At 45.0% G+C, this 26,761-nt stretch overlaps 2 protein-coding genes across 9 annotated transcripts in view; one reads left to right on the top strand and one right to left on the bottom strand.

Moving 5' to 3' along the window:
• Positions 1–1,362: 1,362 nt before the first annotated feature.
• cbx7a (chromobox homolog 7a) lies at positions 1,363–6,797 on the top strand. Its single transcript, XM_068718599.1, has 6 exons — positions 1,363–1,718; positions 2,958–3,001; positions 3,603–3,668; positions 3,814–3,880; positions 4,673–4,988; positions 5,083–6,797. Exons 1-6 carry the CDS (start codon positions 1,650–1,652, stop codon positions 5,631–5,633), a joined length of 1,113 nt encoding a protein of 370 aa, XP_068574700.1. The 5' UTR covers positions 1,363–1,649; the 3' UTR covers positions 5,634–6,797.
• A 3,438-nt stretch (positions 6,798–10,235) lies between these two features.
• Positions 10,236–26,761, bottom strand: part of ep300b (E1A binding protein p300 b) — a 34,254-nt gene continuing 17,728 nt past the window's right edge. For 4 of the 8 annotated variants that reach the window (XM_068718753.1, XM_068718756.1, XM_068718754.1 and 1 more), the window contains exons 18-30: positions 25,286–25,525; positions 23,730–23,818; positions 22,517–22,627; positions 20,988–21,044; positions 20,544–20,621; positions 19,919–19,986; positions 19,383–19,533; positions 17,737–17,997; positions 17,319–17,484; positions 17,022–17,189; positions 16,749–16,910; positions 15,790–16,071; positions 10,236–15,095 (exon numbers count right to left, since the gene is read on the bottom strand). In XM_068718753.1, coding sequence (XP_068574854.1) covers positions 11,592–15,095; positions 15,790–16,071; positions 16,749–16,910; positions 17,022–17,189; positions 17,319–17,484; positions 17,737–17,997; positions 19,383–19,533; positions 19,919–19,986; positions 20,544–20,621; positions 20,988–21,044; positions 22,517–22,627; positions 23,730–23,818; positions 25,286–25,525 — 5,337 coding nt within the window. In that variant the 3' untranslated portion in view covers positions 10,236–11,591. The remainder of the gene's footprint in view (positions 15,096–15,789; positions 16,072–16,748; positions 16,911–17,021; positions 17,190–17,318; positions 17,485–17,736; positions 17,998–19,382; positions 19,534–19,918; positions 19,987–20,543; positions 20,622–20,987; positions 21,045–22,516; positions 22,628–23,729; positions 23,819–25,285; positions 25,526–26,761) is intronic. The other 4 variants (XM_068718755.1, XM_068718758.1, XM_068718757.1 and 1 more) reach the window with 1 other exon arrangement.

The raw sequence follows: 26,761 nt of genomic DNA, 5'->3' as shown, positions 1-26,761 counted from the left end.
AATGCCCGTAAGTGATGCAAGTGTTCCAGGTGCAGAGAGACAGTGGACCGTGTGTGTGTGTGTGTGTGTGTGTGTGTGTGTGTGTGTGTGTGTGTGTGTGTGTGTGTGTGTGGAGTTACAGAGAGTTTTACTGTAAAATGATCCACACCACCCTCAATGGAAGATAATAGGAAACTGGCTCTGGGCCTTTTTTTTCCAAAGCAGTCACTTCACCTTTATGAGCTGTCCCCACCTGGACGAGTGAGGGGGATGGACAAGTACACGTTCAGGTATGAAGTTAGATGAGTGTGTGTAATCAGCAGCTGTGACCAAACCGTCATGGATTTTAAGAATCGGTCCTCTCTAATAAATGTTGGCTGCAACATATCAGCGGTCATCATCAACACTGAAATCTTCATCTGTGTTGCACTCAACCGTTCTCCTCTCTGCAGAGATGCAGCTTAGCATTCAGGATGTAAAATTTTGATTTCTACCCAGTGTTTGGCTGTTTAGTTCCTATATTTGGATCAAACACGGCTGGAGGGGTGATCATCTCCACCACAGTGAAGCAAAGCTTTCATTTCCATTACAGATTCTGATCTTTCCTGCCTTTACGACTGTTACATAAAAATACATGAGCTCACACTCTCTGTTTTAACTGAACAAACTCATTTCACTGTGTTTTACTTCTGAAAAAGCAGAGAGCCTTTCTAAACACAGTATCCTTGAAGCTGTTGGATTGATATGCTGTTCTGTTTGTTAATATCTTACAGGACACTATCAAAGGAATACTTTGACATTTTGGGAAATAAGCGTATTTGCTTTCTGGTGGAGATTTAAGGCTATACAACCTACGGCTGGTTAGTTTAGTTTAGCATAAACACTGTAAACAGGAGAAACAAAACAAGTCCAGTCTTCATGCTAAGCTAAGCTAACCAGCTGCCGGCTGCAGCTTTATATTGACTACAGCGAGAACTGGGCTTTTCATCTGACTCTTACCTCAATAAGCTTATTTCCCAAAATATGTATTTAAAGAAATATGTAAAGGTTTGACAGTGAATGAAATAAAACATCAAGTCACGCAACTTTGAATCTTTGGATCTTTTTTGAAGTTTATCCCTGAAATAAAACCTGAGCGGACTGATTTGAAGTGCTCTTGCCTCTGAACTGGATTAATAGCGATATTTTTAATGATGCCATGTGTTTCTACTTCCTCCCCTAACTTTAACGTCACATAATAACCTTGACGCTTTGACCCGCCCCCCTCTTCTTTCTCCTCCTCCTCCTCTGTCCCTCTTCTGCACTCTGCTCCGATTTGCCCACGGGGCCGCGCACGCACACTGGGGGCCCGGCACTACGCAATGGAAAGGCGGCGCGCTCGACTTAAAGGAGCGCGTTGTCCTGCTCGGTGTTGATGTGTCGCAGATTTTTAAAAGTGAGGGAGGCAAGCCGCTGGAGTTTGGAGTGAGGGGAGGTGCAGAGACTCAGCCTTTTCAAAGCAAGTGTTCACATCTGGAGCAAACGGCCGCGCTGAAACTTCCAGGTTTTTTTGTTTTTTTGTTAGTCTTCCTGTCCTCTAGATCGAGGCTATTTTTATTTCAGCACTTCGACTGCAACAGCAGAGACACAGTTTTGCGTCTTGTTTAGAGCGTGTGGAGCAGCGCGCGGAGATGGAGCTGTCATCAGTGGGAGACCAAGTGTTTGCTGTTGAGTCAATAACAAAGAAGAGAGTGAGGAAGGTAAGAGAGTGCTGGTGATACGCTCCATATAACTTACGTAACTTATGTTCCTGTGTTGTTTTATCCTGATGGAAGTTACGTCCAACGTGCCGTCCGTTGTCCTCAAGCACAACAAAAACTAGGCGACGCACTTTACCTTTTAGGTTACGCAAAAAAAGCGATCTTCAGACTAATCTATGCTTTTTAATGAACTGCATAGTTCAACATGGTTTCGCAGCCCGGGTCGCGTCCCGTAAACCTGCCTGTGCAGCAGCTGAGATGCTGCAGCAGGAAGCGTGTTTTTTAGAAGGCAGCCTACGCAGCTGTAGTATTATGGAAAAGGGGGTGTGTATCCCGAAAACGGGGGATAACACGGGCAGTGTGCGAGGAGCTGCGCAGTTGATTTAAGTTACGCCAGCGAGCGGGCTGAGTATCGGTATGAAACTGCTGCGTAATGTCACTGAATGCGTAGTGGTGACCGATTGATTTTATTTATTCATTTATTTATTTATACAGTGGAGGAAATGTGGACTCATAACAAGTGAGCGGCACATTGTGGTAATTGACGCAGCATGTGCACATGCAGTGTGGGCTGTTGTGTAATGTAACATAGATGAAGTGGCGCGACATCCCCCTTCATGTAATAGCAGGTTCATATGCCGTTATAAAGTTTAGATGAGTGGAACTATATGTTCTCGCAAATAAACGTGGGAGTGATACCGTTATTTGTTTTCACTCGGGGATGACTGTGGTCGTTATTTCAGGACTCGCTGGTTTAAAGTTGCGCAACACCACGTTGTTTACATGTCCCCGTGGCCCCACCTATCGCAGCCACCGGTGTTCTACAATGGTCCCGTACATTCTGGAAAACCGGCTGGCGGAGCCATGTGTGGTCACGTCACCGCGATGCGCGAGGAAAAAAGGCTGCTGTTTGGAGGCCGCCCAGCCCCGCTGTCATTGACGTCATCCCTCAGAAAAAATAAAAACCCACCGTTTGAAAGACAGAAGAATGTCCATGACCCTCCCTCCTCTTCCTCACACCACACTTTAAAGTGACAGTCATCCTTTTCCCCCATCGCGCTCGGCACACGGGCGCTTGCTCCGCGCATCACACTGAACCAGGTTTGAGATGCAGGTTGTGTGAATGAGTTCGGCTGTATCTCCTCTAATCGTCCTCTCTCTCTCTCTCTCTCTCTCTCTCTCTCTCTCTCTCTCTCTCTCTCTCTCTCTCTCTCTCTCTCTCTCTCTCTCTCTCTCCAGGGTAATGTGGAGTATCTACTGAAATGGCAGGGATGGTCCCCAAAGTGAGTAAGCCTTGAGTCATCGTCCTGTGACCTCATCCATATGAACTCAATAGCCTTTTCAAAATATGCTCTTTGATACTTGAGCACCATGACCAGTGAAGATAGATAGATGGATGGATGGACGGATGGATGGATAGATAGATAGATAGATAGATAGATAGATAGACAGATAGACAGACAGACAGACAGACAGACAGATAGATAGATAGATGGTTGGATAGATAGATAGATAGATAGATAGATAGATAGATAGATAGATAGATGGTTGGACAGATAGAGAGACATAGCTAGATAGATAAATAGATAGATAGATGGTTGGATAGATAGATAGATAGATAGATAGAGAGAGAGAGAGAGAGAGAGAGAGAGAGAGAGAGAGAGAGAGAGAGATAGATAGATAGATAGATAGATAGACAAATGGTTGGACAGATAGAGACAGATAGATAGATAGATAGATGGTTGGATATATAGATAGATAGATAGATAGATAGATAGATAGATAGATAGTTGGATAGAGAGACAGACAGGTGGATGGATGGGTAGACAGGTAGACAGATAGATAGACAGACAGACTTATTTGAATGTGTGTGCGTGTTGGCAGGTACAGTACTTGGGAACCAGAGGACAATATTTTGGACCCGCGCCTGGTCCTGGCCTACGAAGAGAAGTGAGTAATCTCGGAGAGGTTTTTATGCTTGCAAAGCACTTTTTTTGTCTTTGTTTTCTTTTTGTTCTTCCGCTCACAATCTGTTTCTCTTTGTCACTTTGTCTCCGTCCTCTCCCGCCCCTCTGTTTCTACCTCTCTCTCCAAGTCAAGAGAAGATCAGAGCTCTGGCCTATCGCCGGAAAGGTCTCAGACCCAGGAGGCTCGTCCTGCGGGTAGCGACACTCACCTCTGTTCTTTGTCTCACAAGCCTTTGTTGTACCTTCACACCACTAATGCTGACTGCTCAGTGAGAAGTTTGTTTATTTTAAGACCGTTTTCACCCGATGATTGTCTTAGGAACATCTCAGACAGGTTGCCCTTTTGAGTTGAGCAATTTAGAATAAGAAGAGTCCAAATAGAAGCAGCAAAGGTTGAGTTATCCTGACTTTTAGTTGGTAGTATTGGGTCAAGCTAATTTTCCATAATGCAACTATAGCATACTTCATTGGACCCTACCTGCCTGGTAATATCCAGCTTCTTTCCAACATCACATCTACAGTTTGTAATGCAGGCTTTCTGTTTTATTAAAAAAACATTAAAGTCTGAAGCCCAAGCTGAGAAAAGCTGACGTCATCAGAGTTATTTTCTTTGTTATGTCCCTCCAGACCCTCAGAAGACATTCTACAACTATTTTCAATTAAGTGCAGTCACACTGAGCGGCTAGCATGGCTGCTGTGGGGCTCTGTGGCCCAAACGACTCCGCTGATCAGGCTTTTGATATACATTAAATACCTAGTAGGATCAATTCTTTATTGGTTTTGGTCCTTTAATGGGATTTGTTGACAGTATTAAAAAAAAAACAGAATATTACAAGACGCATGTTTTAAGACTACACTTCCCATAAATGTCCTTTGTGTCACAAAGTTGTCCATCAAATACATTTTGATACAGAATTGTAGCTGTTGCCTTAAAATGAACGCATTAATGATTCACATGTTAACCTGTCACCTTTCGCTCTGCCCCAGAACATCTTTGCCATGGACCTCCGCAGTGCCAACAAGGTGTCGGAGAAGCCCCCCCCTCGACTGCGTCTCTCCCTCACCCGCTCCATGAGTACAGATGTGGACCAGGGCGAGCGGGGCAGCCTGTACCGCCGTCTAGCCAGGAGGAAGATCAAGCAGAGGGTGTCCAAACGAGGCCAGGAGGGCATCGCAAACAAAACCCTGCTTCCACTGAGGAAGAAGGAGGAGCCCATTGAGGAGGACTGGGGCGCCACCAGTGAAGAGGAGAAGCCGGAATCTGAGAGCACCGCCGAGGAGATACGTGAAGACAGTTTATATGGTTGGTTTGTCAAGTTAATCACATAGAAGGTCAATAGCTTGGTCTCGACCTTTGGCCTTTTAAAAGTTAACAAAGTGTTTATTTTGTTTTTAAGGTCAGTCACTGTGCAGCTCCCCACCCTTGCTGGAGCCACAGGACCTAGAGGTGGAGGTGGAGGAGAAGGTGGACGCCGACCTGACAGCGGTAGGTGCACAAACATGGACAGACGGACCAGGCGGGGGCACATCTGAAACGAGACAGAGCCAAACGTTTGCGTGCGACCAATCAGAAGACAGTGCCTCGGCGCCCGAGGCCGCACCGGAAGACGAGGTTTCCGTGTGCGACAGGTCAGACTGGGACAAAGGCGAGGAGGGTGTGGAGTCAGGGCCGGAGTGTCCCGGGTTAGAGAGCAACAAGGCCACCTCTGTGATAGTGAGCGTTCAGGGGAGCTACGAGACGGCGGGAGACCGCGCCGCTACTGAGGAGACGGGGGAGGAGGTGAGTGGCGACAATCACAGTGTTACCACGATGACGCCGGGCAGTCCGAGTGATCCCGCTACAGTAGAACACCCCAGGAAGGTGATTTCTACAGACGTGACTATCAACTGTCTGACGGTGACTTTTAAAGAAGCCCCGGTGGCTGAAGGCTTCTTTAAGGGCTATTGAAGGATGAAAGAGAGAGATCAAAATAACCATAATTAGACTTGCCACTCATTTTGTACATGTAAATAGTTGTGTATGTTAAGGTAGTTCCACATGTTTACAAAGCTACACTCATTTCCTACTGAGTTCAATGAAGACATTGTTGCCTTTTGAAAAAAAAAAAAAAAAAAAAAAAAAAAAAATGAGTGGTAATTTTATCATTGTGGCTCATTTGTTAGGCGTGATAGGAAGCCAGAGGCCCCTGAAAAAAAGTCCTCAAAATCATCCATTGCAATCCAGCAGACTAAATGGATCTCAGTGGCGGGTCACTGGGTTCACTGAGAGCAGGAGACAAATGCTGAGACAGCAAACGTAACACTCCACATTACTTCTTCTACTTCCATGCAGCTATTTACTCCAGACGTCCTCAGTGCTTTCCAGCCAGAGATCGGTCACACACTCAAATCTGTTCTCGGGGCCCGTTTCTGTTGCTCCTCTTTCTTACGAATAATGTTTTGTAAAGATATTGCTCTTTTTTCAGTATTTGCACAGAGAGTACTGCATGCCCTGTCAGTCTATGCCACACATGCACAAAGCCCTGTCCTGTAGTTTGTTGAGGAGGTTTATTTCTGTCACAAAAGAAAGAAAACAAAGAGAGAGAATTAATGCCTTCCGCTTAGATGAAGTTCTGCATTTCAAGGGGGCTGGATGCACAAAAAGAAATACAGTCGCGCTTGCCGTCTGTCTGTCCTTTTACTTTTCAAGTATGAAATACTACCTGGTTCTATTTTTGTATTACCAATTGATAGTCCGCTCTTTTCACTAGCCTTTGTGCATTTCAAACGAGGATATCAGTTTACACCGCCGCTGTTCTGCTGTGTACAAATGGAAGCAAATGTATGTTAGGTCAAACTGTAGTGAGCTTTTATTTATTGCATGTCACATGTATAAGCTAAACTAACTTATGTCACTTATCTGTGTCTTTCTCTGACAAAGATAAACTGTCAAACATGTCTTCTCTCTAAAAATTGATTTTTATTTTGACTGCATTTCCAATAAATATGTACTAAAATAACTGTCTCCTGGAGCATAATTATCATGTGGGATTACTGCGAGTACTTTTAATGTACATTAAATATCAGATAGAGGGTTGAGTAAACCTCACATCACTTCAAAGACAGTTTTCCTTCTAAAAGACTTTTCTTCTGTAGTTATTTTACTCGTTACAAAGTGCATTGAAGAGCTGGAAGTATGAAGGCAGTCCTGATATAAAAATCCAGACTTTTTTCTGTTAGAACAATAATTTTCCTTTTATGCAACCCACTAGTACTTTTTTCAAATGAGACACTGATTTTGTTTTGTGGTCAACAGCGCCCCCAAATCAAGACGTTATTACTTGACAGTGTTGTGGTAAAGACCACATAAACCAAGACCAGAGTGTCCCGAGACTGAGACAAGACCGTGACTTTGAGCGTTTTTAACATACTATAATCACACCAGGCAGCACTGCCATGACAAAAGAGGGAGATGCACACAACCATGCCATTTAACTAAATATTTATTGATTCAAAGTCAGCATAAGAGGAGAATTAAGCTAACAGTGCAGTGTGGAGTCTGTAACTTCAGCAGTGTAGGTTAGGGCATGAATGGAAAGCATGTAACACAAACCATAACATCACCCAAAAGTCCAATGGGTGTCTCAGTGAGGAGAGTAAACCAGCAGGGGAGCTCCAAGAGGGTTTTTAAGACAGAGCACTGGCACACAGGGACCAGGTGTGGCCAGTGTTGCTGATGAGACCAGGTGTTGCCACTTTACTGATGAGCCGTAGCCACGCCCACCTCCAATACCGGCAAGGCAAGCAGACAGAGAGGGTCGTCACAGATATACCATGACGTTTATAGGATTTTGACACACCACACTGACTTTTGTATAACTTTTTTGACGCACTATTCTATGAGTTTTTACATGACCTGTTATGCTTTGCTTTTTTTAAATTGACATTTTTAATGATATACTGTTTTTATGACTACAGCCTCTTAGACAGTAATATCTGACCAGGGCGTTGCCGTTCTAGGGGAGTTTATGAGGCTGTATTATGTATTATGTTTCATGACTTTTTTGACACACTACACAGCAACTTTATGACTTTTTTGACATACTATGACAATTTTTTCATGACTTTTGTATGATACATTATGCTTTTACTTTTTTAAATTACTTTTTATGAATTACAACACTGAATATTTTATGACATTTTCATGACATGCTATACTATGATTTATTTGAATGACATACTTGTCAAATTAAGTGGATTTAGGGCCCACGAGTAGAACTTGGACTCAGTTTTCAAGCAACTTCATTGAAGTAAATGGGTGGTAGATCTGGAGGTTGCGGTGAAGCCGGGCAGGCAAAGTAGCTGATCTGTAGGGTGGAAAGCAGACTAGCAAACCGCTGTGGGAGGCCGATTATAGACCAGACACACAGGAATTCAAAGGATTCAACGGGATTCAGGCAAAAACAAAGATTAACTCAAGACAAACTAAAATACTGTCCGTAGCGTGTGTACCATGTTGGTAAAGGGAACAATCTGGTGTAGAGCCGGCGGACATGTAGTGAGTGGATGGATCTCAGGTGTGCAGGTTGATTGGCAACACGAGAGAGAGATTGAGTGCCATGTTCAGGGAGATACACACAAACAGAGGAAGGACAAACGGGACCAATCAAGAAGCACACAGAAGGGGTAGCCATTTTTTTAACGTACTATGTCACACGCCAGGCAGCACTGCCATGACAAAAAAAGAGGGAGCTGCACACAACCATGCCAATTAACAAATTATTTATTAATTCAAAGTCAACTAAAAATCAAATGTATGTCTCAAGGGGAAGAGAGAACTATCAAGCTCCATGAGGGTTTTTAAGAGAGAGCACTGGTACACAGGGACCAGGTGTGGCCAGTGTTGCTGATGAGACCAGGTGTTGCCACTTTACTGATGAGCCGTAGCCACGCCCACCTCCAATACCGGCAAGGCAAGCAGACAGAGAGGGTCGTCACAGATATACCATGACGTTTATAGGATTTTGACACACCACACTGACTTTTGTATAACTTTTTTGACGCACTATTCTATGAGTTTTTACATGACCTGTTATGCTTTGCTTTTTTTAAATTGACATTTACCTGCAGGGAGAGCAGCCACACGAACCACGTGACAGGCAGACAGAGCGGTCGTCACAGATATACTATGACGTTTTTATGACTTTTTTAAGAACCTGTTTGTATGATATACTATACTGACTACAACCTCTTAAAGACAGTAATGTCTGACCAGGACGTTGATATCCTAGAGGAGTAAGAGGCTGTATTAGGCAATTCATTTGTTTGATATATTATGCTGACTTTAAAAAAGTAATTTATTTGACTTACTACACCACGACTATACTATGATTTTGAATGATTTTGTTATGACATACTATACTATGACTTTGTAATGCTTTTAAATCAATACAATAATGCGTTCCACCACTGAATGTGTTATGTGACCACTACTGCCTTACTTACTGCCTTAGAACAATCGTGCTGGTGCTACCATGTGTCTCCACTAAGGGGCGTGTTGCTCTCAGGAAAGACAAATTACTGTAAGTGACGCCATCAAGCGCAAGCTAATAGTCTCTGAATCCCTACTGAATCATATGCTCAGTGTGTCGGAATTGCAGCAGCGGACGTGGGAGGCGGGGGGTAAACATTAAAAAACACAATTTAGAAGACATGAAGCTATTTGTGCTTCTTATTCAGCTACAAGCATGCTTCTGTGAATTTGAAATTGAGGTTGAGCTGGAAAAAAAAAGGAAAATCACAGGATCAGTGCGAGCATCAAATCAAATAATTATCAGATTGTATTATAAACACAATGTATTTGCAGATGTTAAATATCTTACATGGAAACAGGTTAGCATGTATAAGTCCACACTGAATGATTTTAGTTAACATTTTATTAACTAAATTAACTGCTGATGTTCAATGCTCCTTATTGACATAATTTGAATTCAGTTATTGTGGCAGCTGTGATTTTCAAATGTTGAATATATATATATATATATATATATATATATATATATATATATATATATATATATATATATATATATATATATATATATATATATATATATATATATATAAAAAAGATATCTTAAAGTAAAGCTAAGGTCAGTCCCTGGCCTTTTTGTTTTTAAATAAGACAATATAAAGTATGGTTTGTCATGTTCACAGCTGGAAAAAAAAGTAAACATATCTATAAAAGTCAAATTGCAGTAAATCGTCACTCTTTCACTATTTTGGTTGGTAAACTGTCCCTTTGTTTGTTAAGAGTATTTTAAACATTATAACCTTATTGTTCAGTATTTGTCCCGTTAGGAGCTGTGCAGCATAGGTTACCATGGTGATCAAGCTAAATTAAAAGTGCGCCAGCGTCTTGATCCTGGAGAGGCAGAGCGTAGGCCACAGATAGCTGAATAACAGACTAACTTCAACTCATGTTACAGGACATACGATTCGTTGTACTTCTCATATTCACCAAATACACAATCATATGTCTAACACACACGCCGCATGCAGGACACGTCACTGTTGGTAATTTTCATTTTATTATAAAAAACAGTATTTGAGTCCACAGTTTGTGTTTCCTTTGTACAGTAAAAAATATTAAATTAAACTCCCAAAGTTCTTAGCAGAAAGATAAAGAGGATGGAGTTTGAGGGGAGGGAGAGCAACTTCCCCCAGGGGAAGGTGAGGAGGAGGAGGGGATTAAAAGTCCAAGGGGAGCAGCAAAGGAGACGAGGCAGAAAGAGACGGAGACCGACTGCTCATATCTCCTACTTTTCTCCTCATTTCTGTGCAACACAGTTCATTTGGATCAAAATCCTCTGTTTACTCCAAACAGCGGAATCCTAAAAACACTAAAAGGAGCCCACCCCACCCATTTTTTTCACATCCCAGCCCATGTACTCAAAATGTTTCAGGCACACAGGTATGCATCCCCCCTCCCCAAGCCTCCACTGCTCCATATGAAGTGTCTTTAAAGGAAGGAGTGCACACACATTCGAGGGAGAGGGCTTGCATGTTTGCGAGGGAAGAGTCCCTTCCAGCATGGTCGACGTCCAACACAGAAGCTGGCCGGGACGTCACAATAAGTCCGTTCAACATCTCAATTCACAGCAGACCCTCAACCACTGCAATAAAATACTGACAATTAATTATTCCCACCTGGACAGACCCAACTAAAGACATCTAACGTGAAATGAAATATTCACTACCCCAGTCATAACAGTCAATAACAAAAATATATTTCTATACGAATTGTAGCAGTCTCAGGGTACATAACACCCCCACCCCCCCAAGAGAAAACAATAAATAAAGTAAACCCAAACATAAAAAAAACAAAGATATGCATCATGTTTGGAATTACATTAATAATAATAATCCACATTACTCTGCCAACAAAAATAGACGGACTGAATAATGGGAAAACGAAAACGATAAAAAGTTCTTTGCATTAAATCATTTCCACTTTAATTCTTGACCACTTTTAAAATCTTAAAAACATTTCTTAAAAAAGGCAAGTACTCCTATTTATCCCCAAAAATATCACCTTTCTTGTATTCAGCAAGAGGTGGAGGTGAGGGTGGGGGGGTGCTAGAGAAACCGTCCCCCTCTTTGTCCACAATTGGCAAAAAATATATATTAACAGCAATAACTTACATTTCATTTATTCTAATTTATTTAACGACTGCTTGATTTATTGTTCATCTCCCATAGGAAGTTCAGTTCAATGCATCTTTATTGAAAACATTTTAAATAACATTTAATAATAGTATAAAAAAAGAAAGGCTAAGTAATAACAATAACACTGTCCTGGGTGAGTGCAGTTTGTGCGAAGAATCACAGAGCGCTTCAGCTCAACTTGACACGTAAAGTAGAATTCCTACATGATGTCTAAAGGATTGTGACTCATATTCTGGCCCAGAGGGTCCTGACCGCTGCCCCCTGGCCCGTGTAGACCAGCCATGCCACTCAGCTGGGATAGCATGGCGCTCGGGTCCGACCCAAACTGCTCCATAGAGTTCTGTTGCTGCTGCTGGGTCGTTGGCTGCTGCTGTTGCTGTTGTTGTTGTTGTTGTTGTTGTTGTTGTGGGACCACCATGCCCGGATGGTGCTGGTTCAGGTGGCCTGGGTGTGGGGAACCTGTCTGCATCTGTGGGGAGATGTGATGTGGGGAGGGCTGGGGCTGCATGCGCGGGGACGGGCTGGAGTGTGGCGGCTGGGACTGGGGTCTGGGTGAAGGCTGTGGGGATCGCACCTGGTTAGCTAGCGATGAGGACATCACCTGGCCCTGCAGGTGTGGGGACTGGGCCATCTGCTGCGGCTGCTGCGGGCTCATGGGATTGCTGTGCTGGGCTGGTGACCCCCCAGGGCCCAGATGCTGATGTTGATGCTGATGCTGATGTTGCTGCTGCTGCTGCTGCTGGAGAAGCCTCTGGTGAAGGGCCTGTTGGAGTAGAGCCTGTGAAGATGGGGGTCCACTTTGTGTGGGCTGAGGGCCCTGAGGTGGCTGCTGAGGACCTCCTACACCCCCTCCTGGCCCTGCATCACCTCCTGGCAGGCCAGCCATAGCATTCTGCTGCTGCATCTGGAGGTGGTGCTGGTGCTGCAGCCTCTGCTGGAGTGCAGCTGCGGCCTGCTGCTGGGCCACCGACCCTGGGTAACCTTGACCCTGCTGGCCTGGGGGACCACCAGACTGCTGAGGGCCAAGAGGCGGCCCTCCAGGTGGTCCCTGTCCCACTGTAGGAGGCTGCATCCCAGGCTGTCCCATGTAGCCCTGCCCCTGTGGTGGCTGTGGCTGCTGGAACTGACCGTGATTTACTCCCATTTGTTGTTGATGTTGCTGCTGTTGTTGTTGTTGTTGCTGCTGCTGCTGGAGATGCCGTCTCATGAGCAACTCTCTAAACTGGGGACTGTTGAGATTCCCCATCTGTGGCCCCTGGCCCGGTACACCTCTTCCTCCACCTTGTTGTTGCTGCTGCTGCTGCTGTTGCTGCTGCTGCTGCTGCTGCTGCTGCTGTTGTTGCTGCTGCTGCTGCTGCTGCTGCTGTTGTTGTTGTTGTTGTTGCTGCTGCTGCTGCTGCTGCTGCTGGAGAGCTGCCACTTGCTGCTGTTGCAAACTGGTGAGCATCGGCCTCTGCTGCTGTAGCTGCTGTTGTTGTTGTAACTGTTGTTGCTGTTGTTGTTGCTGCTGCTGCTGCTGTAGCTGCTGCTGCTGAACTTGCTGTAGCTGGGCCATAGTTGCCATGTTAACATTTGTTCCTCCTTGACCCCCCATGTGCATCCCCGGCTGGCCACCACCTGCAGCGTTCATGTTCACCTGTGGGCCCCCTCCAGCCATGACGTTACCAACAGGACCCCCTGTGGGACCAGGACCTCCAGGGATACCCCCTGGTCCACCTGGGCCCCCCTGAACTCCCTTGTATTTTGAGGCCCTCTGCTTGATAAAAGCAGCCATGAGCTGTGGGTTGGACCGCAAGATGTTGAGGACTTGCTGTTGCTGGAGTGGTGAGCTGGGCGAGCGGAGAGTTCGTAACAGCTCCTGAAGGGCGGCCTGGGGAATGTTCCCACCAGCAATACCAGCTCCTGGGACACCAGCAGCTCCAGCGACAGCTCCACCTGGGATCCCGCCACCAGCACCTTGCTGCTGCTGCGCCATATTCATCAAGGCAGCATGGCCCTGAGCTTGTTGGTGCTGCTGTTGCTGTTGTTGTTGTTGCTGTTGCTGTTGTTGTTGCATTTGCTGCTGCTGCTGTTGTTGTTGTTGTTGTTGTTGCTGCTGTTGCTGCTGCTGCTGTTGTTGTTGTTGTTGTTGTTGTTGTTGCTGTTGTTGTTGTTGTTGTTGCGCTGCCACCATGGCTGGATGGCTCATTTGGTTCATCATAGCTTGCCTCTGCTGAGGTGGCATCCCCTGGCCTGCCCACTGTTGTTGAGGGTTTTGATGCGGAGCACCTATCCGCTGCTGTTGAAGCTGTACCTGAGGGGGCAGCTGGCCCTGGGGCAGGTTACCCTGCTGAGGGGGTTGCTGTATGGGACCACCAGCGCCGACCATCATCCCTGGTGGAGCATTTTGTTGCTGATCCATGTGGGCCCGAGCAGCTGCCACTGCCGCTTGGGTCTGTGGTGGCATACCCTGAGTTCCAACCATCCCTACTGCCCCTGGGTGTCCCATGCCCATCTGTTGACCCTGACCCTGTTGATGGTGGGGGTGAATAGGCATCATGCCTGCAGCTGCCTGGGCTGCTTGTCTCTGCAGAGCCATCTTCCTCTGAGCATCGGCTACCTGTTGGATCTTCATGGCAATTTCTACTGCTGCCGGTGGAGGGCCAGAAGGGGGCTGCTGTTGCTGCTGTTGAAGGGAAGGCTGGCCCGGAGGTTGTTGGCCCCCAACACTTCCAGCCATGACGGCACCACCAAGCTGCTGCTGAGGAGGCGTTGCGGAGCCAAGGACCGGTTTGCCCTGGGATTGATGTATTGGGGAGGAGCCCGGGGGTCTGCTGCCATATGGGGGCAAATTGTTGGGGTGCTGTTGGAGCTGTTGAGGCTTGGTCCCTGCTCCACTTTGCTGCTGGACCTGAGAAAGCATCTGCTGCTGATGTTGCGGAGAGCTCATTATCCCCCCAGCCCCGCCTCCTCCACCCGCCATCTGCTGGAACTGGTGGTGAAGAGGGTGTTGAGGATGTTGAGAATGTTGAGGATGTTGAGGAGGCATGCCACTTTGTGGGGGCATTCCACCGAGCTGCTGTTGCTGCTGAACTCCAGGTCCAGGGCCCATTCCTTGCTGTGTGCCTGGAGGCATGGTCTGAGTCGGGGTCTGGGGCGTTGGGGGTTGTGTTCCACCAGAAGTTGGGGTACTGGGTGCCGTGGAAACATTGTTTCCTGGCGATGGAAGTCCTACCACAGGTCCTCCCGGAGGCCCGCCGGCTTGCTGTCCCACCCTCTGCATGCTGGCCATCCTCCTCCTCAACATCTGGGCCTGCTGGAGCCGGTGCTGCAGCTGCTGCTGCCGTAGCTTTTGCTTGATGTTCAGGCAGAACGGGACGGGACATTTGTTCTCCTGACAGTGTTTGGCATGGTAGCAGCACAGAGCAATGAGCTGCTTGCAGATGGGACAGCCGCCGTTCGTCTTGCGCTTGCAGCCCTTTGTGTGCTGAACAACGCGCTTCATCTTCTGGCAGGACGGCAGGGAGCAGTTGGCGTTGCGACACTGGCATGCGTGGACCAGCGACTGGATGCAGCGCTGGATGCTGAGGCGGCGAGAATCTCCGGGGCTCTGGGTGGCTGCTGCCGCCTGGTTGTTGCTGTCGTCGTCCAGTCCAAGCCCCAGCTTATCCATCTTGTGCTCATGACCCTTTATGTTGTAGCAAGTGATGCACAAGTCATAGTCCTAGAGAAGGGAGGGGAAAAAAAAGAGGGATGGGGAATTAAACCTGAATCCAAGTACAGGATTAAATTAATACATGTTAAAACATTCCTGTGAAACTAAAATGATATTGTTTGGGCCCGTAGGTGTTGCAACATAGAAAACGGTTGCCAACCATTGAAGAGATAACGATTCACTCTGCAGTCCAATGAACGCAACTGGCAATGGTTGGACATTAAGGTTGCATGTCTTTCTTGCAGCGCTAGCAGCTCAAGTCAAGGCACTGGTGTAAAACCTGGGGCAGCTACTGACTCCATGTGTACCGAAGGTTGCACATGGCTTTTTACACCCTGCACTGGCCAAAGGCCACAGTGGAGTTAGCGGCAACAATGACCACAGTAAAATAGAATAAGTGGTTTCAAATTGGATTGGCGAATAAAACCCACATCTGTTAAACCACCAGGCTTCTGTTGTCTGCTGATTAATTAAGGTCAGAGGTTTTAGTTTAAAGCAGACACTTAGGTAGAAGAGATAACCAGAGGATCTATGACAATTATTTTGCAAACAAATGCTACAAATACCCCTTAAAACACAAAAACAGAAATATGAACATAGATGAGATCACGGTTTTATGCTATTGTTGTGTCCGATGACAACATGCTGCAGTTTGATCGCCATTTGAATTCAGAAGGAGAAAAACAAGAGTCTCGATTCTCACCTCGCACACAGTGCAGTGGAAGCGCGTCTCCACGTGGTGTTTACACTCATTGCAGGTGTAGACGAAGCGGTCCTGGCTCTGGTTGTGCAGCTCCACCAGCATACACATGGAGCTCCACTTGGACCTCCTGAGAGAGCTGAACTCCAGGTGCTTGTCCCTGGCCAGAGTGAGGAAGGCATCGCGGCCGTCCATCAGGTCACAGGCCATGAGTGGGTCAGGGTCAGTGATGGGGGGCAGCGAGTTGGCGGTGGGGCCAGCGATGAGTCGGATAACAAAGAAGACCTGGGGATTAGAGTGAAGAGGATCAGCTGTAAGAGGCGTGATTCAGATACAGAATTTCATTTTTCTCTTGTAGTCAACTCAGGAGTCACTAACAGGCAACGTTAAACAAGGTTTGTGACATGCGAGACGATTTCCTGAAGTTTTATGAATTTTAATATTTTAATGAATGTTCACACCCCTGGTGTTTGTAGGTAAAAATGCGCTCTGTGGAGTTTTCTTGTCTCACTAAAACACAGTGTGTGTGTGTGTGTGTGTGTGTGTACGCGTGTATCCTTGAGGTCTAACAAAACCTGTCAAAAGCATTTCCTTTCTCTTTGCATACATGTTGACGTGCTAGAATTTCAGTGGAATAGTGTGAACGGCTGCCTGCTGATGCTGAGAATGGCTGTTCATGTTCATGCCAATTTGAAAATATAGATGAATTAATTATTTGTCTGCTGTCAGTAAAGCAGGTTCTAGTTGCCATAGTATGAGCTGTATCAGCTCTCCAGTACAACAGCTAATGAGCAGCAACAGAGGTGCAGCAGCGACGGCCGCTAAATAGCAGAATTTCAATTATCTGCGTTCACGGAGTGGAAGTCGGATGACACAAGTCAGCGGAATGTTCTTACAATTATGCCATATAATCCAATAAAAGCGCAAGCAGCTATTCCAAAAACAAAATTAGACTTGCGTACCTCCTTATGTTTCTCCATGGTGGCATAGAGTTTCTGGGAAAGGTCATTGGAAACGTTGGGCATCCCTGGTTTCTTCTTATTGGCTCGGCTCATGCTGCTCTTGTTCTTACTCGTCTTTTTATTGTTCTTCTTTTTGGCATTCTTGCTGTCTCCTTTCGTGACCTGGAGAAGATTTGAGTGTCAGTTTCAACACAAAGCACACCAATATTTTGTGACCAAAAAAAAAAAGAACCTGGAAAGTGAAGATTAAATGTGGACTCTTACTCTACTCACATCTGTGCACTCGTTGGAGGTACTGTTCTCCTCCCTCTTCCTCTCCTCCTCCTCCTGCTCCAGCTCCTTGATGCTCTCCTCCAGTACGTTGGGCCAGAAGTCGCCCTCAAAGTACGGCAGCTCCTTGGCACTGGTCAGCCGGTCCTCTGTGGCCTGCTTGAAGACATCCTGAGGGACAAAGAGACAAGTGTTCAGGTGCTTGTAGAGCCTTTAATGTCCTTATTAGTTGGTGATATTAGTGATAAATGCATTAACTCATATTGTTGGTACAATGACTAGGGTGAAATCATGTCTCACCTTGTAATCATGGACGATGCGCTCAGAAACGGCCTTGTCCAGCATCTTCCTGTACCATTCCTGCAGCCGTTTTGGCTTGGGGATCTTCTGGTCCGCTGGGTGACAGTGGAAGATGTAATCATCCCCTTCACTGGGAGGACAGGCCCAGATATGACCCGTTGTATACCTGACAGAAGGAGAAATGTCGTTGTATTCATTAGAACAGAATAAATTGATTCCCTTTATTCCAAGCCATCTGTAGCAGCTCCTGGAACACACAGCCTAATGAACACACTTCTCTCTGCATAATGAGCTCATATTTAAAAGCCTGTGTAGCTTTCCTGCTAAAGTTTTCCTATACAGAAATCTCACAACTGATTTTAGCTGCTCAGTTGGGGCCTTTGCATTATGTTTGAGACAGTCGCAACGTTTCTCTTACCCCTGCCTCCTGACATACTCCAGGTAGCCTATCAGGATCTCGTGGTAGACGCCAGTTCTGATGAGTCGAGGTTGGAAGAAGTGCACGCTGTCCAGGTAAGAGATGTACACTCGTCTCTGATTGGGCGGCGGGCAGTCCGAGCCGTACTCTTGAACGTGCATGCCGAAAAAACACACATCCGCTCCGTCGACGTCCTCAAACGCAAACAGGGCTTTCATCCTGTAGGGGAAGGACGCAGACATCTCTCCACTGTCAACAAACCTGGAGAAAAAACAAAAAACAGCTAGGGTGAGGAAATCCAAGAAATCTTTCTTAAATGTTGAATGGACTGATATATTTGGTTCCAATGGATAACAGATGAGATGCAAGATTGTAACCAGTGACTGGAATTCTGAACTAATTCAAACTTGTCAAACAAGGATATTTTAGTTTGTTGCCTCTGAAATAAAACTTGTATTTATGCGTTCACAAACACTGCATTCAGTGACTTGTTACAGACTTGCCTGTTACCTGCTCTACAGTGCACCATGGCCAGCCAGCTGTTGCCTAGCAACAACAACCATATGCACTCGTTCTTGCATTGGAGAGGAGGACCTCTGCTTGGAAACTGGTCCTGCAGAGATGCCGCCCCTCACACCCTTCCCACGTCTGATCACAGCCATCGATGGTTCAAATCCAGCTGGTTGGTACGAACCGTTAACTAGCTTCAGCTAGACCCGATCACTAACGGGTTTAACACGTGTTCAACGGTTGATCATCAAACTAACGTCTGCCTGATATCTGACCCGCTGTGGGACTCACCAGCACTTGATTGTGGCTGATTGGGCCTGTTGTCCTTCCAACACTGCGACGCATCGCTCTGATTAATTACTGCAAAGTCATCTCATCTCGATATCAAGGTAGTAACCAGAGGACGGTTTGACCAATGAAGGCATTCCTGTGTGATGTGCTGCTTGTTTAACCTGAAGCTTGTCAAGTCTTACATCAGTGTTTCCCCAATAATTGTAACGCCAGATATCCACTCGTGTTTCCCCATTATTCATTCTGCAGCAGTGCACTGCCGTGCTGCAACTTGAGTCAATGAACGAGTGTCTGCAGGACAGCGGAGTGTCAGTAGCCTGGCCCTAGCGGTTACAAACAGGTTCAGTAGTGAACGACGCGCTAACATGCAGACGGGACGGATTCAGTGTTTTTATCTGAGCTAAACCAGAGCACATTCGGTTAAAACAGATCTGTGATGCCCTCATTGTTCTTTGTGAAGTTTACTGGAAGTGATGTAATGGAGCGGTCATATGGTAACTTGGGAGGCAATCTGGCCCTTTGTGCTCCGATTAATTTGGTATGCAGTTAAAACACCAGTCATAATTCTGGGTTTAAAAAACCTTCATTCCTGGCATTTGCTCCTGGTGTTCTTCACCAGTGTTTTGGAAGAAGGAAATAATGAGAGCAACAAGCGTATCAGCTTTAAAAGTAATGTATTTTCCCTTTAAGTAAGTGCTGTGTGGTGGACCTAAACGATGACGATATGAAGAGTGGTTCATGGGAATTTCCAAATGTGACTGAATCAGTTATTAGGAAAAGTAACACATCAAAGTTTATCTGCATAATAACTCGAAACCTGCAGCAGCAGAGACATTGAATTGTACCTGGACTTCATGCCTGGCTTGACCTCGACCACCTTGTCTGACACATGGACCACACGGATGGTGACGTCGCCAGATTCAGGGAGGTTCTGCCGCTTGATGTAGTCGTTCACTCGTGTCTCTAAATAGCACCCCAACTTGGTGTGAGGAAGTCCTGCAAACAAACAGTAACAAGTATGAGTAAAGAGAGGTGGAATACAGAGAAGAAAGGGAACAAGAGTGACGTGAGAGATATGGACTGTGTGTGTTCATGCTCACTAAACTTGGCCATTTTATCTCCCTCACCACACTCATACATCTCAGGTCTCAGTCAAAAGCATAAATCCTGATCGCCGATTTTGATCCCCAAAAATCATTAGTTTATTAGGGAGTGGAATGATTAGCAACAGAATTCATGTTTTGATATGTTGGTAATAAAGCAAAAAAAAAAAAAAAAAAAAAGGGATCAAAACAGGACGACAACACAATGACGAAGTCTGAACGAGGGAAAAGAGGCACGGCCGTGAAATGAGTCGGTAGTTCAGCGTTACTCCACTTACTTTTGGCTGCGTATTTGTTCTCTTTCCGCGTCTTGTTGGCCTTTTTGAGGCAGTTGTCACATACAAAGCTGTGGTTAGTGAGAAAGCAGAGAGCAAATGGTTAAATTAGCAGGTTGCCATCAGTCCCGTCACAGTCGGCACCAATGACAGTGATTAAGTGGCTTTAATCAAGAGATTGCTCAGTCGTTCATGCCGGTCTTCCTTTCCTTAAACAGCGTTAATGACTCTTTTAATTACATACAGACCACACATGAAGGGAGATCAAACTTTGAGATCTCACTGCACACACGAGCTGCAGTACTTTGTTTTGCATGTGTATCTGCAGACATTTTCTTTTCTGTCCTGACGTAATGATCAAGACTCCAACAATATTCTCAGTTTTAACACGCTGAAATGTTGGAACCATGTGTGATCCTTAACGGTTTGCTTCAAACAGCACGTCTACAGCTACATGAAAACATGTATTCATACGCGCGTTAGGAGTTAGCGGCTGTACTTTCCCAGCAGCGTTATTTATGTTTTGGATCATTCGAAAGCTTTTCAAGAAAAACAAAAGGCTTCATTTATTTTCCAGACCCAGGCACGTAATAGAATGTACAGAGTGTGCGTAAGATAGCTGGCTCACCCCGACGGCCATATGGTATCGTTATGCAGGACACAGATCTGGTGCATTTTACGACTGCAGTCAATACATTCCACGAGCCTAAGCAGAGAGGGGGCAGGAGACAAAAGACAGACACAATATCCAAAGTTTAAAACAGCAACAAGTCACATATTATGAAAACACCCTGTTTGTTCCTCTGCAGGAGCTACCAAGCTGATGAATAAGTCAGTAAAGTTACGAAGTAAAGTTAGGACATACAAAGTTATTTTTAAATTCCTGTGACTATAATTCATATATGATAATTACTTAATCACATTATCTTCTATTATTTATATGTAAGCACCTTATTCAAATTGCTCAAACAAAACTTTTAATCTAAAATCAAGATACAATTTTCAACCGAGTAAATAAAATCTTCAAAAAAATGGTGCAAATGAATTCTAAATGAGTTAAAAGAGGACGTACAACTCAGGGTCGAGCGTGTCGTTCTTCTTTCGCTGAAACTGGTCTTTGTTGATGGACCTGAGGGAAATATCAGAAAACAAACCGCTGTAACAGTCACAACAAGCTGTGACTGTGCACAATACAACATCCTCTATTCACAAAATAAATGCAGAAAATGATATTGTGCCCACTAGCTAAATAGTTCATTGCTGCATATTGTTATACTGAGTATTAATTCCATCCCTAAAATGAGGGATGTAAACTCTCGTCTTGTGTTTTAAATACAACATGGTTACTATGAGATGGTGATGAGAAATACTGAAAGACCTGAACGATGGGACTAAGATGAAATCAACCAATAGGTAAAGATGACTTCATGTATTGTTCAAGATCAATCTTAAATGCATTTAACCAAATGGAAATCCCCAGAATATCCATGACCTTTGACCTGTTAATCCCCACTGAGCTGCTGTTGGAGCAGTCATCACAAACTCAAGATCTTCCTCAGATTCAACCAACTGCTGTTATCATAATCGATCAATCTGATCACGTTTTCAATTTGGTCTAAAAAAAACGTTACAGAGAACTGAAAATGCCCATCACAATCTACAGAACACTAGATGATGTCATCAAATGTCTTATTTTGTCATTGCATTTAATTGATTTTAAAACAGAAAAAAAAGCAGAAAATCTTCACATAGGAGAAGCAGGAACGAGGGAATGTTTGCCATTTTTACTTAAATTAAAGAGAAAATGACATAACTCATTATCAAATAGTTGCCAATTAATCAGACTAATAGGTTAGTCTTCGCAGCTCAACAGAACTTTACTTCAAATACTAGCAAAGATCCCAAAGTTTCCAAGCTTCCATTTGAGAAAGCAGTGAAGCCACAAAAAATTCTTGGATTTGAGAAGTTCAGTAAACACTGTATAGCTTTAATGACCAACCTGAATAATGTGTGAGTGACTTTTCAAACCCCATTGCTACTTAAAGCTTTTGTGTGGATATCCAATCAGTGTTGATGGTCACTGTAGTCAATTGAAGCAATAAACTCCTAACATGTACTGAAATAAAAGGGTCAAACCGGATGTTAACAGGTTCATACCACTGTTGCTTTAAATTGCAATGTTTTGTCTCCCTATGCTGTTGTATATAAAAGAACTGAAATAAGAATAGAATAAAAATAGAAAACTATACGTCTTATGAAGCATTTCCTTTACTTATCTGTACTATTGCTGTCTTTGTACTGATGTGACAGCAACATTTCCTCTCTGGGGATCAATAAAATATCTTTACCTTAAATTCATAATTTCTAACAAAAGCTTTTTTGGGGGTTAGACAGCTGGTAGATTCAAGCTTTGATGCTTCTAATACCAGAATTGCATAACATCTTGACAAGCATTACATGACAACTTCTAAGTTTTGATGGGAGATGGGAGTGCTGTGGTCTGGTGTGTGTGTGTGTGTGTGTGTGTGTGTGTGTGTGTGTGTGTGTGTGTGAGAGTGTGTGAGTGTGAGTGAGAGGAAAGCAGTGTGTGATGATACTCACGTCTGAGGCTGGGAGGGGTCGTCCCCCAAGGAAACGCTCTCGCTCTGGATTTCGTTGAAACACTTCTCACAGAAGTGGTACCTGTCAGCAAGAAGCCCATATTTTGGTGAACTACACCGTTCGTCATCAGCACAGCCAATCACAGAGAGGGCGCGAAGAAGCAGCCGCCAATCAGGGCAGGGCGGGACAGGCCAGGGGGCGGACACACAGGAGGAGGCAGAGGGCAAGGTAGATCGTCGCCAGGAGGAAGCAGCCAATCGTGATGCAGGGTTTTTGTGTGGGCGGGTGTTTTGATTTTGCGCGTAAATTTTGGAGTGGATGATTGGTCACACCAAAACAGGCCAATGCAGACATCACAAGCGTTAAAATAGGAGGGAGAGAAGGGGAGAAGGGGAAGGGGGGGCGGAGACGGGGAGGGGGGGGTCAAAATGAATATTTAAAAAAGCGGGAAATAAATCGTTACAGGTCAGACGGAGACAATGGAGGGGACAGAGAGGGGGGGAACAGGATGTGAACAACAACCAACAGAGGACAGAGAGCCAAGGCAAAGCAAAGATTAGCGTCAGACGTCCAGTGGTAAACAACAACAACATTACAGCAACATGAGAGACCACTAGGAGCTGTGGAGGAGGAGGGGGGGGGGGGGGGGGGGGGGGGTGGGGGGTACGAGTCTCCGAACATGAAAGGGTGGATGAGGAAAATAAATAAATGGTAAAGCAACAGAGACCCATCATCCTTCTAGTTCATTTATAAAGTGGGAACCTGTCTTCTGGTGAGGAAAATGGAACACCCCTTCTGTTCATTTATGCAAGTCTGTCAGAATTGTAAGCAGTCATGTGTTGTGCATGTAAATTTACTCCGTGGGAAACAATGGTGCAACAAATAAAGAACAACTGCTGAAGAAGACAGGAGCCCACTTTATGAATGACAACAAAATGAAAATCAAAACGGTGAACTATGAAGATGGTGCCAGGGTAACCATTTGTAGCCAAATTAAAACTCATCTGTGATTGCACTGATTGCATGTAGGAAATATAATCAATGCGCAAAATACAACAAAACACATAACAAGCTGATCTCACAGGCTGCTTTTCACAGCAAAACATCTAAATGTCCATAATACTGTGTGTGTGTGTGTGTGTGTGTGTGTGTGTGTGTGTGTGTGTGTGTGTGTGTGTGTGTGTGTGTGTGCCAATGTGCCGAAAGCCCTTACCTGTTCTGGTAGCTAAAATAAGCAGCGTCGCGTTGGATGGTGCATAATTGTTTTCCATAGCAGCATAGAGTTTGGGGGGAAAACTCAAACTGCAACAATAAAGAGACAAAAAGAAAAAGTGGTTTTAAGACTTGTTGCCGAGGAAACATTGACCACACAAAAAGACAAACTCACAGATCAAAACATCTGCATGTTTTTATGACTTCTAGGATTCATTTATGTGGTCCCACCTCGCCTGAACATTACCCTAATCTTACTTCTTAAAAGGAACAGTTCAACGTTTTGGGAAATACATTCACTTTCTGGCGGAGCGTTACTGTAGATGAGAAGATCCATACCACTCTCATAAGTGTCTGTTGACTATCAGGCTACAGGCAGCAGCTGATTAGCTTAGCATAAATACTGGAAACTAAAGTCCCCTTCACAAATAGTTCTCTGTACATTACTGGGAAAACCTTTCTGGTGATGTTGACTATTCACACGTTCTAGAACATTTCCACCTTTTCACATATATGCCATGGCAATGCTGGAATAGATGGGGCATTCTAGTAGATGGCGGTAAGGCAACACCTACGGATGCCAACAGCCATTAAACTCAACTGGCCAGATGTTAGTTTCTTACTATTTTCAGGAACATGGCAGGTGCGGAGCTATTTTTGTCCGATGCCAAAGTTCTTGTAGTGCATTTAATATTCAACAAGTCTGCAAGACAGGAATCAATCGGAAAAGCATTGGCGTAAATGCTAAACAATATATATTCAAATATGTCATAAGAGGAGTCTTGTGATTGGTTCGCTCGCTCCACTTGAGAGGATCTTTCAGACTGTCTCAACCCTTTCATTCACAATAGAGCTGTACCAGCACTTTGCCTGAAATGTTAAAAGATCTTATTGGGGTAAATAGGTGGTTCATTGAATATTGATCACCACTCCTATTCACACATGACTCAACGCAGGAAATGTTCATGAACATTTCAGGGATAGAGTGCATGCGTGAAAGGAACTCAAGAGAAGGAGCTCGCTTGGTTCTGTCTAAAAAGGTAACAAAGTCTGCCTGCTACCTTTAAAACTCACTAATTTATACGTTTTACATCTTGTTTGTCTAATCTGTTTCTTGGCTAGGAGCCGTTGCCAGGCAACTCAAGAGACTCAGACACACAAGTCCTCTGAAATAGACAATGTTGTTTTTACATTTCAGTTTTTGTACAGATTCAACAAAAAAAAGACATAACGTGAGCTTTAGAGGTGCTCGTAGGCCGATGATATAACCTCTTGGACAAAGCCAGGCTAGCAGTCGTTATGCTAAGCTAAACAGCTGCTGGCTGTAGCTTCATATTTAACGTTCGTACATGGAGTGTGGTATCAATCCTCTCATCAAACTCTCCATCAGAAAGTGAACGTGCATATTTCCCCAAATGTCTCTACGAAACTATTTGTTAAAAACCAGATGTGAACCATAAATTAGCTAAATAGACAAGCAAGTGATGTGAAAAGGGTAAATATTCCTCATCTGGGACCACATGAGTTTAGAAAAACAAAACGATGCTCCTGCCTCACCTTCCTCCCACAACAGTATCCCAGGCCCTGCATGACGGGATCGATCTCCGACTCGAACACCTCTGCCAGCTTGGAGCAGTACTTGTAGACGCGGGACGTCTTGCGGTTGTACAGCCAGGCGTTGTTGAACATCAGCCAGATATCCTCCACGTACTGCCAGGGCTCTTGGTACTGTCCCGTGTCCAGCTTCCGCTTGATGGTCGACAGGTCCATGGGGTTCTTCACGATGTCAAAGTAGTCCTGATTTGGGAGGGGCGCCGTCCAGATTCGAGTGGCAGGACAAGGTAAAGTTGAGAAAGTTCAGAAGAGAGGGCAGCGAGACGGTACGGGGGGGGGGGGGGTTTAGTCGTCCGAGGGACCGAGGTGGGGAAGAAGAGCATCATCATCATCATCATCATGTGAAGGTGTGACGAAGGCATCGCAGTCAACCAGGTGGACCAGAGTAGGGAGAGAAGAGGGTGCAGGGGGACAATGTTGTTGAGCGCTGCAGAAAAGAAGGTTCGCGTGCAAACAGAGAGACATGACAACTTCTGCCCTCCAGCTCTCTGCTTTGCACCCTACATTTAAAGTCAAGTCCCTGTCTGTACTGCAGGCAACGACTGGGCGACCGTCACTAGTCGGTCCGACCATCTGCCGCTCAAAGTTTTAAAAAAACGAACTAAAGATGAGACTGTATTTTACGTATCCTGTATCATTATTAAATATCAATTTGTCTTAGAAAGTAACTCATTATGTCCAACGGCTGGTGTAACGGTTCTCTGCTGAAAGTCTGAAAGCAAACAAAGCTTTCAGGCCCAGAAAGCAATTAGGGTGCAAAACCAAGAAGAACAGAGCAGTGGCAACTGGCAACAGCAACAGGCAGACAAGAGATTCACTGTTTTTAGCAACATAGTGGTTGGCAGTAACAACGCCAACAGCATGAGTGGCAATATGATGGCAGAGTTAAAGCCAACGGTGTTGAGGAGAAGCTAATGTAAGAGGGACTGGGAGCCTCTAATTTTGCTCTCTTTTCCCGCCGTCTGCCCTCCGCTCGTCCTCAAACTAAAACACCATTTGAGAGAGGAGCGGAACAGAGGGCGAGGGAAAAGAACGGCTTTTTTTTTTGGGAGATTCAACCACAACAAATAAGAGGTGGTGTGAGTTTCAAAGAGCGGGGTCAGTTATGAAACAGACCCTCGGTCTCTGAATGAAACCACTCGCATTAACAAACAAGTGATGCGTATCACGATGTTGACCTACAGCCACACGTGTGTCGCCACACTGCAGCGCTTAGAAACTTACATTTTCATTGAGTGGCTGAGTGTGTATCTGAAAATAAAGTTATTCAATTAAACAAACGGCGGAAAGTTGCATCACTTGACTGTGGAGGTTCCTGTAGAGAGGTGAGCCAATAGCCTGCTGCTCGCTCATCACTGCTCTAAAGATGGCATATTTTTCCCCGTTTTCCAATACAATAATGATACAGAGTCTTATACT

This window comes from Cebidichthys violaceus, unplaced genomic scaffold, assembly GCF_023349555.1.
Source record: "Cebidichthys violaceus isolate CVI_PGR_0920_01 unplaced genomic scaffold, fCebVio1.0.p SCAF_23, whole genome shotgun sequence".
NCBI classification, from domain to species: domain Eukaryota; kingdom Metazoa; phylum Chordata; class Actinopteri; order Perciformes; family Stichaeidae; genus Cebidichthys; species Cebidichthys violaceus.
Note: the sequence above shows the minus strand (reverse complement) of the source record. Positions and strands in the feature narration are given on the sequence as shown.